We start from the raw sequence: 15794 nt of genomic DNA on the forward strand, positions 1-15794 counted from the left end.
ATGGTCAAACACCACCTACTAAGATAATAATGCCTGGTTGGAAATGATATGATGACTTTAAGGTCATCATAATGGTAAATTGTAGAGATACAGGCAATGGAAACAGAAGGTGCCTCATCTGCTTTGTAATTTTATTTCTCAGTTTTATTTAAAAATGGACATAATTGGGGGGTAATAGTTATATTATTTCTTTACCACTCTATAGGAATGAAATGAAATATGATCAACATTTTTAAAAAGTCAGATGCCACAAAGTGAATTAGGGGTACCCTGATAAATTTTAACAGTCAAGTTGTCAAATGCGGAGATTTGATCATTCAAAACACCACGATGAAATAACAGGTTTTATGCAGTTACCTCCAGTCACTCACATGTATAAGGACGGAAGAACAAATATCAATATCCGTACACAATCCGGAAGATTTAGAGCATTATTCCCACGGGAACAGCTCTTGCGGAAGGTCTGCCATCTTCTCCCGGAATAGTTTATCAAAGGTTTCAGCTTGGGCCACCGTGAAGTAATTTTTCCAGTCCCCAGTCATCCCTGATAAACATAAAATAGAGACTCTGATCAGATCTAGGGTCCGGTCTCAAGACTCCACTACATGTCTTCCTGGATCTATTGCTTTTCTTTTTAAAAGTGTGTTGCTATTAAGTAGTACATGATACATTCTTACACCTTTTATTTTATTTATTTTAAAAATTATTCATCTATTTATTTATGGCTGTACTGGGTCACAGTTGCTGTTACTGGCTTTCTCTAGCTGCGGCAGCTGGGGGCTCCTCTCCAGCTGTGCTAGGACTTCTCATTGCCGTGGCTTCTCTTGTGGGTCAGGAGCTCAGTAGTTACAGTGTCCCAAGGCATGTGGGACTGTACCCACGTCCCCTGCGCTAGAGGCTGATTCTTAATGCCTGGACCACCAATGAAGCCCTGATCTATTTCTTGTCTGCTTGCCATGGAAATTATAGCTAATAAAGCAGAATGACCAATGGTTTGTTGCTTTTTACTGCCTGGCAGCCATACCCATTTAGACGTCTGCCTGCTTGAAACAATTTCCCTTGTTCTTTTCTCTCCCAGTGTATAATTTGTCAGCAATAATGTAACTCTATTTTCTGATATAACCAATATTTAGCCACTTTTCACAACCTCTATTTCTACCACCTACATCCAAGTTAACATCATTTCTCACCTGGATTATTGTATTAGAAATCTAACTGGTCTTTCTGGTTTTTTAAAAATTGTTTATTTGTATTTATTTATTTGGCTGTGCCATGTCTTAGTTGTGGCACTGGAGATCTTTGATTTTTGTTGTCGCGTGCGGGGTCTTTAGCTGTGTCGTTTGAAGCCTTGGTTGCAGCATGTGGGGTCTAGTTGCCTGACCAGGGAAGGAACCCCACACTCTGTATTGGGAGATGGAGTATTAGTTGCTGGACCACCAGGAAGTCCATTTTATTTGTTCCTTGCCTGAATCACATCCTCGATCTATTTGAACTCTAGGATTCTGGGAAAACAGGCTCCTCCCTCTCTATGCTGTATATTCTGTTCATTCATCTTGAGTTCAAGGATATGGACATGATTAATTTCTCATCATAGGGGGGCTTTATAATGTCTGATAACAAGACAGGCTCTCAGCTAAGTGAAAAGTCTTTCCTCTTTCCTTTTTCCAATTGAGCTGTTCTTCATACATTTGTGTTGTTGTTGAGGATATTTCTCTATGTTCAATCACCAGGAGTAACACAAACATGAACTTTCCCAATCCTGTCCTTATTTTCTGGGTCAGTCACAGCTAGCGAGTTAGCAAGAACAGTGGAGTAACCTGGTTACTGTTTGCAGAAGAGATATCTTCCATGTTAAATTCTGAGAGAGAGAGAGTTTGAACCATGCAGCCCACCTTAGTACTATAAAAAGAGATGCCCTCATAAGGGCTCACAAGAGACGTTTTCAAGTGATGAACAATATAAGTTGATAAATTCAAACAGTCCCTACTCCCAACAGTTAGTGCCCTGTTGTAAGCATAAGAATAACTTGTACATTTTCTGATCCATTTTGAAGAAAGAACATTTTCTTTTACCTTTCCTCAAAAGATGTCCATTCTCCTCTAAATACTGACCCTTCAGGAGGGAAAAATTGGACATATTGTTTTCTTTCATGACTTGGAAAGAACTGTTTTTGAGGACTGAGTTCAGTTCTTCTGGTTCTAGTTTCTTGCCCAGGAATTGGCAGATCTTCTCCACAGTGCTCCTCGTGTCCTAGAAGAAGAGAAAATCTGAGAGATTATGTGAAAGAGCAAGGACATAGAAAAGGAGATGAGGGGGAGGAGACAGCAGAAAGAGGAGGGAGAGAGAGGAGAGGGAAAAAGGAAAGAAGTGTAAAGATGTGAGTAGGGCTAGAGTTGGGGGAGTCCAGAGTGGGTGACCTGGGAGACTGACATTGACACATAGACACTGTCGCTACTAAGTAAAGAATAGGTGACCTATGAGAACCTGCTGTATGCACAGAGACTCTAGCCAATGCTCTGCGGTGACCTACATGGGAAGGAAGTCCAAAAAAGGGGATATGTGTAAACGCTTAGCTGATTCACTTTGCTGTGCAGCAAACGCTGCAAAGCAAGTATGCCTGTGTGTGCTCAGCTGTGTCCGACTCTCTGTGACCCCATGGACTGTAGCCCGCCAGACTCTTCTGTCCACGGGGTTTTCCAGGCAAGAGCCTTGGAGTGAGTTACCATTTCCTCCTCCAGGGCATCTTCCCAACTCAGGGATGGAACCCGTGTCTCCTGGGGCTTCTGCATTGGCAGGCAATTTCTTTGCCACTGAGCTAAAAGTTTTAAGAAATAAAGTAAACAAACAAACAAACAAAAAATGACTGGGAGAACAGTTGGGGAAAAAATGATGGAAGGACCATGATGGATTTCTCAGTATAGTTGAATTCAGGACACCTTAACCCTAACATACTGAGTTTTCCAAAGAGACTTTAGAAGGGCTTCTAGACAATTCTGAGCAGGATTAGACAGGAGAGTTTCAGGGAGAATTTGACAAAAATTTAAGGAATTGATTTCAAGCCTTTGCTATGTGCCCAAATAATGCTGTTTTTCACAACTAACATTTGAATAACACAAGAGAGCTTTACCATGTCTTCTTATTTATTATCTCAATAATTAGTTCTTGGCCCATGATGCTGGGAGATTAAAAGAAAATAGGTTTTATAACCAGAAAGGCCTTGCTTTGAATCAGAGGCTTTCCTCTTAGAGCTAAAATGCTTTAATTTTCTTTCTTTATTCCATGAGCCTTCACTATGATCTAACAAGAAAACACACAGCAGTAAAACATAAAAGAACAAAAAACATCGAAAAAAGAAAAAAGAAGGAAAAAGGAAGAAAGCAATACCAAACAAGCAAACAAAAATCACCCCCTCCCCCAGAAAAAAAAAAAAAGAGAGAGAGAGAAAAGAAAACAATTTATTGGAGTAAATTGTTATTTAGTAAATTGTTATTTACAAAAGACTCCTTGGTAAAAAGGAAATTCATGTGGACGCCATAGAGGATTAAATAGAAGTAGCTGGAAGAAGACGATGGAAAGTAATGTTTCTCAGATAGAAGCAAAAGCCAGTGTTTGTGTTATTTTTCTTTTCTCCAAGATAGCACTAAAGGTTAAAGTTCTTCTCTCTGTGGTTTCATCACCTTTATTGGTTTTGAGTTTCATATGTCAACTTTTCCTGCCTATCACTGCTCAGTTCAGTACTTGGCCTCAGAGTAATCATACTGATTGATTTTATGACTTAATTTTTCTCCTACCATCTCTGGAACCCAGCTTGCTTCTACGCATTCCCATCTTCTTTCTCAGACCCCTCTCACTACTAGGTTATCAGCAGCACCAAGGGATATACCTCTAGAAATGATAGAACCAGTGATCAGTGTGAGCACAATCCACTGTACTCTGCCTCAGTATATGGAAAAAGCCCTTTGGATATTGTTCAGTTCAGTTCAGTCACTCAGTCGTGTCCAACTCTTTGCAACCCCATGGACAGCAGCATGCCAGGCTTCCCTGTCCATCACCAACTCCCGGAGCTTGCTCAAACTCACGTCCATCGAGTCGGTGATGCCATCCAACCATCTCATCCTCTGTCATCCCCTTCTCCTCCTGCCTCTAATCTTTCCCAGCATCAGGGTCTTTTCCAGTGAGTCAGCTCGTGGATGTTGTAAGGTGAGATGAAGACATGACAAAGGAGAGCATGGCGTTTGACCGTAAGCGGGGCAATGAGGACCGGGTGGCTAAGTTCTCACTTCTAATGACCATGCACAGGCTAAAGAAGGGAGGGAAGTTAGAGCGAGTGAAGATGAGAAAGGGTGTGCTGATTATAAGAGCAATTGTTACCCATTTCATCTCTTCATAGCTCAGTACCAGGAAGTTCTCCTTGTCTCTCATGGACATCCAGCCCCGAGTGTGGTCGAACCATGATCCAAATGGCACTGCGTACAGGGGAGGTAGGAAGAGTGAGCAGATGACACATGGAATGAAAGCAGGGACTCATATATACGTTCACTCTGTGGACATAAATGCTAGCACAGCGCAGGGCACCTTTATGCTTGTTGTAACTAGTATCCAGCATCAGGCATTAGCCCTTTAAATAGCCTAGGACTTCCTTGGTGGCGCAGTGGACAAGAATCGGCCTGCCAGTGCAGGGGACGAGGGTTCGATCCCTGGACCAGGAAGATTCCCCATGACTCGGAGCAACTGAAGCCGTGGGCCACAACTCCCAAAGCCCACACGCCTAGAGCCCATGCTCCACAACAAAGACAAGGCACCGCAATGAGGGGCTCTCACACTGCAGCTAGAGAGCAGCCCCTCTCGCCACAACCAAAGCCCGAGCAAAGCAATGAAGACCCAGCGTAGTCAAAAATAAACAAACAAAAAATCTAGAAACCCGGTAAAATACGACAAGGCTAGTTCACTTGGAGCAGGTTTTGTATACAGCTTTATATGCTGTAAGGGGATCTTGTCCAGAGAGCCATGTGACCTGAGAAGCAGCGTTCTGGTTGCCCCTAATATGTTCTGCCTTTCGAATGTTTAGTAGTTAGGTGTTCCACCCTCACCATCATCTTGCTTCAATGTTGCTTTTGGAATCATTATTCTTTGAGAAAGTGTCTTTCCTCTGGTTTAAGGTTTTCTTTCCTTTTTTCTACTATAGCTTTCTTAGAGGCTAGGTGATTTATTTGTAATAATTCTTTGCAAGGCTTTGTGGTTCTTCAAACAGATTTCATCAATGAGGAAATTCTCAGGCATGTCTTCTTGAAGATTTCCTTTCCCTGTATTTTTTTCTTTCTTAGTATATATATATATATTGAACTATAGTTGACTTACAATGTTTCGGGTGCATAGCAAGATGATTCAGTTATACATATTGGACAGCAAGGAGATCAAACCAGTCAATCCTAAGGAAATTAACCCTGAATATTCTCTGGAAGGACTGATGCTGAAGCTGAAGCTACAATCCTTTGGCCACTTGAGGCAAAGAGCCGACTCACTGGAAAAGACCTTGATGCTGGGAAAGATTGAAGGCAAAAGGAGAAGGGGGAGGCAGAAGATGAGATGGTCAGATAGCATTACCAACTCAATGGACACGAATCTGAGCAAACTCTGTGAGATAGTGGAGGACAGAAGATCCTGTCATGCTGCAGTCCATGGGATCGAAAAGAGTCAGAGACAACTTAGTGACTGAACAACAGCAATATGCGTATATTATTTTCCATTATAGGTTATTACAAGATATTGACTACAGTTCCCTGTGCTCTACGGTAAACCTTTGTTGCTTTTTGCATTCGGAGAAGGCGATGGCACCCCTCTCCAGTACTCTTGCCTGGAGAATCCCATGGGCGGAGGAGCCTGGTGGGCTGCAGTCCATGGGGTCGCTAAGAGTCGGACGCGACTGAGCGGCTTCACTTTGACTTTTCACTTTCACCCATTGGGGAAGGAAATGGCAACCCACTCCAGTGTTCTTGCCTGGAGAATCCCAGGGACGGGGGAGCCTGGTGGGCTGCCGTCTATGGGGTTGCACAGAGTCAGATAAGACTGAAGCAACTTAGCAGCAGTCTTTTTTTTAATTAGAAACTGAGCATTCTATTCATACTAGTGGGATCAAAATGTTATAAGTTTTATAAGTAGGCAAAAATTCATAAGTTTCTAAAATATACATTATACATATTTCATATACACACATATATGTATATGAAAGCTTTTCTACTATACTTGATAAAGGCTTGAGAAAGAACATCGAAAAAAAGGAAGAGATGGAGAAATTGGAAAATATAAACTAAATGAAATGGGATCACCAAATATGAAATAGCAAAAGTGAAACAAGCTAGATAAAAGATCAGCATAAAATCCAGTTGTTTTTAAAGATGGTTGCTTATTAGAAACGTATCTGGAGCTTTGGAGAAAAAAGGCAAAACTTGGGCATTTGTATTTTTCAAAAAATTTCAAGATGATTCTAATATGTATCTTTCTTTTAAAAAGTGATGACAGGGGAGGAGCGGCGGCTGCCCGAGCTGCGCACAGCAACGCGCTCCTTCCCGCTCCCCCACACCGGCATCGGCCCGCTCACCGGCTGTAGAAAATGGTGAAAGAAACCACTTACTATGATGTTTTGGGGGTCAAACCCAATGCCACCCAAGAAGAATTGAAAAAGGCTTACAGGAAACTGGCCTTGAAGTACCACCCTGATAAGAATCCAAATGAAGGCGAGAAGTTTAAACAGATTTCTCAAGCTTACGAAGTGCTCTCTGATGCAAAGAAAAGGGAATTATATGACAAAGGAGGAGAACAGGCAATTAAAGAAGGTGGAGCAGGTGGTGGTTTTGGCTCCCCCATGGACATCTTTGATATGTTTTTCGGAGGAGGAGGCAGGATGCAGAGAGAGAGGAGAGGTAAAAACGTTGTGCATCAACTTACAGTAACTTTAGAAGATTTATATAATGGTGCAACAAGAAAACTAGCTCTGCAAAAGAATGTGATTTGTGACAAATGTGAAGGCCGAGGTGGTAAGAAAGGAGCAGTAGAATGCTGTCCCAATTGCCGAGGTACTGGAATGCAAATAAGAATTCATCAGATAGGACCTGGAATGGTTCAGCAAATTCAGTCTGTGTGCATGGAGTGCCAGGGCCATGGGGAGCGGATCAGTCCTAAAGATAGATGTAAAAGCTGCAACGGAAGGAAGATAGTTCGAGAAAAGAAAATTCTAGAAGTTCATATTGACAAAGGCATGAAAGATGGCCAGAAGATAACATTCCATGGTGAAGGAGACCAAGAACCAGGACTGGAGCCAGGAGATATTATCATTGTTTTAGATCAGAAGGACCATGCTGTTTTTACTCGACGAGGAGAAGACCTTTTCATGTGTATGGACATACAGCTGGTTGAGGCATTGTGTGGCTTCCAGAAGCCAACATCTACTCTTGACAACCGAACCATAGTCATCACTTCTCATCCAGGTCAGATTGTCAAGCATGGAGATATCAAGTGTGTGCTAAATGAAGGCATGCCAATTTACCGTAGGCCATATGAAAAGGGTCGCCTAATCATTGAATTTAAGGTAAACTTTCCTGAGAATGGCTTTCTCTCTCCTGATAAACTCTCTTTGCTGGAAAAACTTCTGCCTGAGAGGAAGGAAGTAGAAGAGACTGATGAAATGGACCAGGTAGAATTAGTGGACTTTGATCCAAATCAGGAAAGACGGCGCCATTACAATGGAGAAGCATATGAGGATGATGAACATCATCCTCGGGGTGGTGTTCAGTGTCAGACCTCTTAGTAGGGCCTGTGAATAACACTCACTGCTGGTGTTTTATTTGCAGTAGTGATTGAGTGAAGGACTATAATCATAATATGCTCACTACTTGCTTTTGTTTTAATATTCAACTATAGTAGTGTTTAAAAGTTAAATGAAGAATAAACTCGAATATAAAAGCTAAAAAAAATAAAAATAAAAATAAAAAGTGATGACAGGTTTTTCTATTAAATGGTAGTTTTGGAGATATAGAATTCTATTGTTTTCTGTTAATCAATCATGATGCAATGGTATTAAGTGAGTAATAGTTACATAATCACAATAATAAAAGATAGTTATTAGTTTTTCACAATCAATAGCCAGACAAAAATTAAAAGATAATTAAAATCGCAATCCATAATGGAAATGTGATTAACTCAATCATATAAAAAATAATCATGTACAATTTGGGTGGTTAAGTAGAGCGATGTGGTAAGTGGAAGTGCATATATACACGTTTTCCTCCGATCACTCAGTCTGTATCTTTTGGTTGGTGCATTTAATCCATTTACATGGAAGTTAATTATTGATGTGTATGATCCTATTACCATTTTCTTAATTGTTTCCGGTGTGTTTTGTTTAGGTCTTTCCCTTCTCTTGTGTTTCCTGCCTAGAAAAGTTCCTTTAGCATTTGTTGTAAAGTTGGTTTGGTGGCGCTGAATTCTCTTAACTTCTGCTTGTCTGGAAAGTTTTTGATTTCTCCATCAAGTCTGAATGAGAGTCTTGTTGGGTAGAGTGTTCTCGGTGGTCAGTTCTTCCCTTTCGTCACTTTAAATATATTGTGCCATTCCCTTCCGGCTTGTAGAGTTTCTGTTGAGAGATCAGCTGATAAACCTGGTGGGCTCTCCCTTATATGTCATTTGTCATTTTCCCTTGTTGCTTTTAATATTTGATCTTTGTCCTTAGTTTTCGTCAGTTTGATGACCATGTGTCTCGGTGGGTTCCTCTTTGGGTGTATCCTGCTAGAACTCTCTGAGCTTCCTGCACTTGGTTGACTATTTATGAAGTTTTCAGCTATTATCTCTTTAAATATTTTCTTGGGTCCTTTCTCTCTTTTTCTTCTGAGACTCCTATAATGCAAATGTTGGTGCCTTTAAAGTTGTCCCAGAGGCTTCTTGGGCTGTCTTCATTTTCTATTTTTTCATTCTTTTTTCTATATTCTGTTCTGTGGCAGTGATTTCCACCATTCTGTCCTCCAGGTCACTTATTCATTCATTCTGCCTCAGTTATTCTGCTACTGATTCCTTCCAGTGTATCATTCATTCATCTCTGTGTCTTGCTCTGGTGGACAGAGCCTCTCTCAGTAAAGCTTTAATCCAATCATCAGCTAATGGGTGGAGTCTCGTTCCTGTTAGTTGTTTGGGAACCCACTCCAGTTTTCTCGCTGGGAGAATTCTATGGCCAGAGGAGCCTGGCAGGCCACAGTCCGTGGGGTCGCAAAGAGTTGGACACAGCTGAGCAACTAACACTACTGTGTCTGAGCTTTTCTTTTTTAAAAAAAAAAAATTTGTTTGTCTGGGCTAGGTCTGGGATCTTTGATCTTCATCTCGGGAGTTGCAATTACTCAGCCCACGTGCCACACCTACTGAGGTTGGAGCACCCTAGAGCCCCAGCTCCACACCAGGAGAAGCCGCTGCAACGAGAAGCCCGTGCATGCAGTGAAGAGTTGCCCTTACTCTCAGCAACTGGAGAAAAACCCGCCCAGCAGTGAAGACCCAGTGTGGCCAAAAACAAACAAATAAAGGAATAAAGAAGATGAATCTGAAAAATGGTGAAAAGTCAGGATGGTCTTGTCCAGAAAGCCAATGAAAGCTGAGTTTCAGAAAGTCATAGATTAGGAGAGTAGAGGAAAGAATATGAGTGCTCAGTGCTAATATTAGACAGATCCTGAGACTCAGAAAATAGCGAGGATAGTTGGGGCAAAAAGGCTGGTTGCGGTTCTGCTGCTCTACAAGGCAGTATGTGGATTTAGAAAATCTGGCTTCCGGTGGTGATGGAGATACTCATGGCTTGGGAAGATGTAGAGACATCAGGTTGCCTTTAAAAGAAAAAAAGAGGTCTGATGAAGGACTCTGGCAACCCCTCGCTTTCATATTTCACATTCACTCACTGTTTCCTTGGATGAACCATTCAAAGTATTGTTCTAGTGACTGTGGTCTCTTAACAAATTTTGCACTCCTCCAGAAAAAATAACCAGACACAAAAACATCTCTGGGATTTCGGACGAGGTAGACCATCTGAAAGAGAAAAATAGGATAAGGAAAAATCAAGTCACTTTCTAACCTTTTTTTCCCCAACCTTCTTGATTTTCATAAAAATGGAGAAAAAGCCAAAGAATTCCCTGGGGGTGTCAAGTGGTTAAGGTTCTGTGCTTCCACAGCAGGGGATGTGGGTTTGATCCCGAGTCAGTGAAATAGGATCCCACCTGCTGTGTGGTACAGCCAAACAAGCCAACCAACCAAAGTATCAGCCGGATATAGGAACACAGAGTGGTTAGAAAAACTAGTCATGAAGTAATCACCCTGAATTTAGGCGTTGATGTAAGTATGCTGCTTCTCATATGAGCGACTCTCTGGTGCTTCTACATAAATGGCAGGAGGTATTTATTTAATTAAACTGGCTAATTATTATTACTATTATTTAGAGCAACAAAGGAGGATTATACACTTAAAAATTCTAGTTCGACTTTAAACGTGGTTTTCTAAGATTTTGGCATTATCGTTTCCCTTGGTCTCTGGCTTACACCTGGCTAGCATAACCTACAGAATGATCTACACATTTGTATTTCAGTACAGGGACGGGGGAGCCTGGCAGGCTGCTGTCTCTGGGGTCGCACAGAATCGGACACGACTGAAGCGACTTAGCAGCAGCAGCAGTGTGGTTGTGTCACCATCAAACACAGACTCCCAGGTCCTACCCCATACCACCTGAATACAATTGCATTTCAATCAGATCTCCAAGAGATTCCTAGGCAAATTAAAGTTTAACAAGCATTGCTCAAGCCTATCTTTATTTTATATTTTTGTTTTTTGGCTGCACCCCACGGCATGCAGAGCTTCCCTGACCAGGGACTGAACTTGTGTCCCCGCATTGGGGCTTCCCTGCTGGCTCAACAGTAAATAATCCATTTGCAATGCAGGAGACACAGGAGCTGCAGCTTCGATCCCTGGCTTGGGAAGATCCCCTGGAGGAGGGCATGGCAACCCACTCCAGTATTCTTGCCTGGAGAATCCCAGGGACAGAGTAGCCTGGTGGCTTACAGTCCATGGCGCTGCAAAGAGTTGGACATAGCTTAAACAACAGAGCACCACTGGCCCACCAGGGAAGCCCTGATGAAGAGTGTCTTGACTGCTGTACACTGACCTTGGCCTTGGATTTGAAGAAAGACTTGGGGAAGAGTTGGATGGGTAGGTGAGAACTGATGAGACGTGGGCCTTCCTTCTCCTTTAGTAATTCATACCCAGTCCTAGTCTCTACCCAGGGGGAGCGGTCCCAAATGGGCTCAGATTGGACCCACTTGGGATCCCCCTTGGAGTAAATCAAGCAGACAGTTTCAATCAACCAGTTTGTTCCTAGATAAAGAAAGGAAAAATATGATCAATCATTGTAATCTGACTTAAAAAAATTCTTATAATGTATACAGATCATAAAAGGTACCAACTTAACCATCTTTAAATTACAGTTCAGTTGTTTAGCCTGTCAGTTATATCCAATTCTTTTTGCAACCCCATGGACTATAGCCCACCAGGCTCCTCTGTCCTTGGGATTTCCCAGGCAAGAATACCGGCGTGGCAGCTATTAAAAAGAATGCATTTGAATCAGTTCTTATGAGGTGGATGAAACTGGAGTCTATTATACAGAGTGAAGTAAGTTAGAAAGAAAAACACCAATACAGTATATTAATGCATATATATGGAATTTAGAAAGATGGTAACAATGACCCTATATACCAGAGAGCAAAAGAGACACAGATGTAAAGAACAGACTTTTGGACTCTGTGGGAGAAGGCGAGGATGGGATGATTTGAGAGAATAGCATTGAAACATGTATGTTAACATATATGAAATAGATCGCCAGTCCAAGTTCGCTGCATAAGACAGGGTGCTCAGGGCTGGTGCACTGGGATGACCCAGAGGAATGGAATGGGGAGGGAGGTGGAAAGGGGGTTCAGGATGGGGAGCACATGTACACCTGTGGCAGATTCATGTCAATGTATGGCAAAACCACTACAATATTATAAAGTAATCAGCCTCCAATTAAACTAAATAAATTAATTTAAAAATAAAGAAAAACAGAATACTGGAGTGGGTTGCCATTTCCTTCTCCAGAGGATCTTCCCGACCCAGGGATTGTACCCACATCTCCTGCATAGGCAGGAGGACTCTTTACCATTGAGCCACCAGGCAGTCCTGTATAGCTCTCTAGGGTTAAGTATATTTACATGGTTGTGCAAACGATCTCCAGAATTTTTCCATCTTGCATAGCTGAACCTCTGTGCCTATTAAGTAACAACTTCCCATTTTCTTCTCCTTCCAGTCCCTGGTAACCATGTTACTTTCTGTTTCTGATACCCCATTTAAGTGGAGTCATACAAACCAGGCAGAGCTTGGTGGCTCAGATGATAAAAAATCTGCCTGCAATGCAGGAGACCCAGGTTCAATCCCTGGGTTGGGAAGATCTGCTGGAGAAGGGAATGGCTACAACTACAGCGTTCTTGCCTGGAGAATCCTATGGACAGAGGAGCCTGAAGGGCTAGAATCTATGGGATCACGAAGACTCAGACACAACTGGGTGACTAAGCCTTTCACTTCAGTCCATACACACTACGTCTTCATAGTTTGTCCGTGTTGTAGCAAGTCACAGAACTCCATTCCTTTCTAAGGCTGAATAATATTCTAAATATGTAGATAGTAAATTATGTTTATCCATTCATCTGTTAATGGACCGTTGGGTTGCTTCTATGCATCGGCTATTGCTTAAAACCTTTGAACCTGTTCCCATTGCTCTTGGACTTTGAACAGATTCCCACTGCCCTTGGTTTATCATTACCACAGCACTTCCAATGACTTCAGCCTTGCTTCTTGCCCAATCACAGTCCCTCTATGACCCCACCCCTCGTAGATATATGATCCATATCCTTTCAGTTCAGTAAATTTATCAAGTTCTTTTTCCAGTTCCTGATCACTATCCATGCTGATACCTTTCCTGGAAAGTCTCTCCTTTTTGAAAAGTTATGTTTATTTATGCAGTTATTTTTGGCTGGGTCTTGCTGCACTTGGGCTTTCTCCAGTTGGGGTGAGCAGGGGGCTACTCTCTAGCTGTGATGCTCGGGCTTCTCATTGCAGTGACTTCTCTTGTTGCAGAGCATGGGCTCGAGAGCCTGCAGGCTATGGTAGTTGTGGCACACGGGCATAATTGCTCCACAGCGTGGAGGATCGTCCTGGACCAGGGACTGAACCCATGTGCCCTGCATCGGCAGGCAGATTGTTAACCGTTGGACCTTCAGGGAAGTCCTGGAAAATATCTCTTTTCCTGAAATAATTTCACATTCACTATGTCTTGAAAAAAGAAAAACATTCTATTTTCCTGCTGCTAATTCTTTCTTTTTTTTTTAAAAAAAAGTTATTTATTTATTGTATTATTTAGGGCTGTGCTGAGTCTTCATTGCTGCACGTGGGCCCTCTAGTTGCAGTGAGCAGGGGCTACCGAGAAGCCTTCTCATCGTGGTGGCTTCATTTGTTGCGGAGCACAGGCTCCAGGCACATGGGCCTCAGCAGCTGTGGCCTGTGTGCCCTGGAGCACTGGCTCAGTGGTTGCGGCGTACAGGCTTAGTTGCGCCACAGGATGTGGGATCTTCCCTGACCAGGGATTGAACCTTTCCTCCTTCCATTGGCAGGCGGATTCATAACCTCTAGACACCCAGGGAAGCCCCACGTTCACTCTTTTTTATCTCAATTTAGTGCCATTTCTTCAATTTTGCTTTTTGGCTGTGGTAGTTATGTTTTATTCCCCCACCCCAGCCCTCCACCTTGTTTTATTGACTTATTGCTAACAAATTAAGGATGTATATATTTAACACCCTCAGTTCAAAAACAGTAGGGGCAACTTGGAAAGACTAAACTCTCCATTGCTCCATTATATTATACAAATAACAGGATAATGCTTGTTTCTGCTAGCAGGGAGCTTATTGTCTCTTTCATATAAAGCAGAAATAGGGCATCCCCGGGGTCTCAGTGGTAAAGAATCTGTCTGCTAATGAAGGTGAAATGGGTTCGATCCCTGACCCGGGAAGATCCCACAGGCAGTGGGGCAACTAAGCCCATGTGCTGTAACTACTAAGCCATAAGTCACAACTACTGAAACCCTGGAACCCAGCTCCACAACAAGAGAAGTTACCTCTAGAGAAGCCCTCACACTGCAACTAGAGAAGGCCCACGGAACAGCGAAGACCTAACACAGTCTGAAATGAATCAATAGCAATAATAAAAGCAAGAAGCTACATTCTGTTTAAAAAGGAATGTGAATATCTAAGGTGTTCGTGTTCGTTTGTTACATGTCACATTGTGAAAAGACTATCACTATCAAGCTAACTAACTATTACATCATCTCACAGAATTACCTCCCTCCCCTACTCCTGGAGAAGGCAATGGCAACCCACTCCAGTACTCTTGCCTGGAAAATACCATGGACGGATGAGCCTGGTGGGCTGCAGTCCATGGGGTTGTGAAGAGCCGGTTGGACACGACTGAGCGACTTTACTTTCACTTTTTACTTTCATGCACTGGAGAAGGAAATGGCAAGCCACTCCAGTGTTCTTGCCTGGAGAATCCCAGGGACGGGGGAGCCTGGTGGGCTGCCGTCTATGGGGTCGCACAGAGTCGGACACGACTGAAGCGACTTAGCAGCAACAGCAGCCTACTTCTTCTAGGACTTCTCTGGGGGCTCAGTGGTAAAGAATCCACATGCCAGTGCAGGAGACAGAGAGATTAGGACTCAAGCCCTGGGTCAGGAAGATCCCCTGGAGAAGGAGATGGCAGCTGTCTCCAATATTCTTACCTGGAGAATCCCATGGACAGAGGAGCCTGGTGGGCTATAGTTTATGGGGTTTCACAATGAGGCAGACAGGACCGAGCAACTAAACAACAGCACACATTTCCTCTACAGACTTCACTCTCCGTCTTCCTCCACTCCTCTCTACAAACAGCCGAATCTGCCTTAGGCTTCATTCCCATGGTTTCCTCCGATGCCTTTGACTACATCCTCTGAGCACTCAGCTGACTATGTAACTGCCTGGCTCAACCCTTTTCTCTGGACACCAGTGGTATCAGTGCACGTTTCTATCCCCCTAATGCATTGCCAGCATACAGAAAGCCTTCCATCTGTCTACTGAAGGATGAGGGCCACAGCCACAGCCTGTCAGTACCTGATCCTGCTTCCTTACCTGATTTGGGGAAAGTCAGCAGTAAGACATCCTCATCTTTAACAAGGAAACTCTCCTGCACCTCTCTCAGGAGTTCAGGTGAGTAATCCGCACTTGGGAAGGGTATCCCTTCAAACCACACAAACTTTCCCGTCATGACAATGAGCTCTGTCTACCTCTCGTGAGCCTTTTAGCCGTAGTCACTACTGGACTGGGAGATCTGTTTTATAGTCAACATGGAACAATCATTAATCTCTCCCAGGTTGTTAATGAGCGTGCCTGCCCATAAAAAGATAGGGTCACAAGATTGATAATATTGGGCAACCGTGAAGTCATTCGGAGAACATTCTGGGGTGACCTGAGTTTGACTTCATGGGAGGGAACCAGGAGTTTAGTAACAAGATGGAGGGTGTAGACATGTGGTGGATTAAAGATGTATATCTTTAAGAATTATTTATATATTGGCTGGGTTAGGTCTTCATTGCTGTGTGTGAGCTTTTTCTAGCTGCAGCAAGCAGGGGTTACTCTCTTTTTGCCAAGCAGGGGTTCTAGGCA

At 42.9% G+C, this 15794-nt stretch overlaps 1 protein-coding gene and 1 pseudogene across 1 annotated transcript; one reads left to right on the plus strand and one right to left on the minus strand.

Moving 5' to 3' along the window:
• Positions 1-110: 110 nt before the first annotated feature.
• Positions 111-15548, minus strand: LOC138418236 (sulfotransferase 2A1-like). Its single transcript, XM_069549301.1, has 6 exons — positions 15261-15548; positions 11183-11391; positions 9930-10056; positions 4372-4466; positions 2073-2250; positions 111-544 (listed from the first exon to the last, which is right to left on the minus strand). The coding sequence occupies exons 1-6, from the start codon at positions 15394-15396 to the stop codon at positions 432-434; spliced, it is 858 nt and encodes a 285-aa protein (XP_069405402.1). The 5' UTR covers positions 15397-15548; the 3' UTR covers positions 111-431.
• Positions 5167-7959, plus strand: LOC138418235 (dnaJ homolog subfamily A member 1 pseudogene; annotated as a pseudogene).
• Positions 15549-15794: the final 246 nt, after the last annotated feature.

This window comes from Ovis canadensis, chromosome 14 (genome assembly GCF_042477335.2).
Source record: "Ovis canadensis isolate MfBH-ARS-UI-01 breed Bighorn chromosome 14, ARS-UI_OviCan_v2, whole genome shotgun sequence".
Taxonomy (NCBI): domain Eukaryota; kingdom Metazoa; phylum Chordata; class Mammalia; order Artiodactyla; family Bovidae; genus Ovis; species Ovis canadensis.

Bases quoted from the DNA above. Each gene is read 5' to 3' on its own strand.
- LOC138418236 (XM_069549301.1), bottom strand. From the start codon at position 15,396: ATGACGGGAAAGTTTGTGTGGTTTGAAGGGATACCCTTCCCAAGTGCG. The intron at 10,057-11,182 runs GTCAGTGTACAG...TTTCTCTTTCAG, and splicing joins TCTTCAAATCCAAGGCCAAG to ATGGTCTACCTCGTCCGAAA. The intron at 2,251-4,371 runs GTAACAATTGCT...CTCTTCTTCTAG, and splicing joins GCTATGAAGAGATGAAATGG to GACACGAGGAGCACTGTGGA.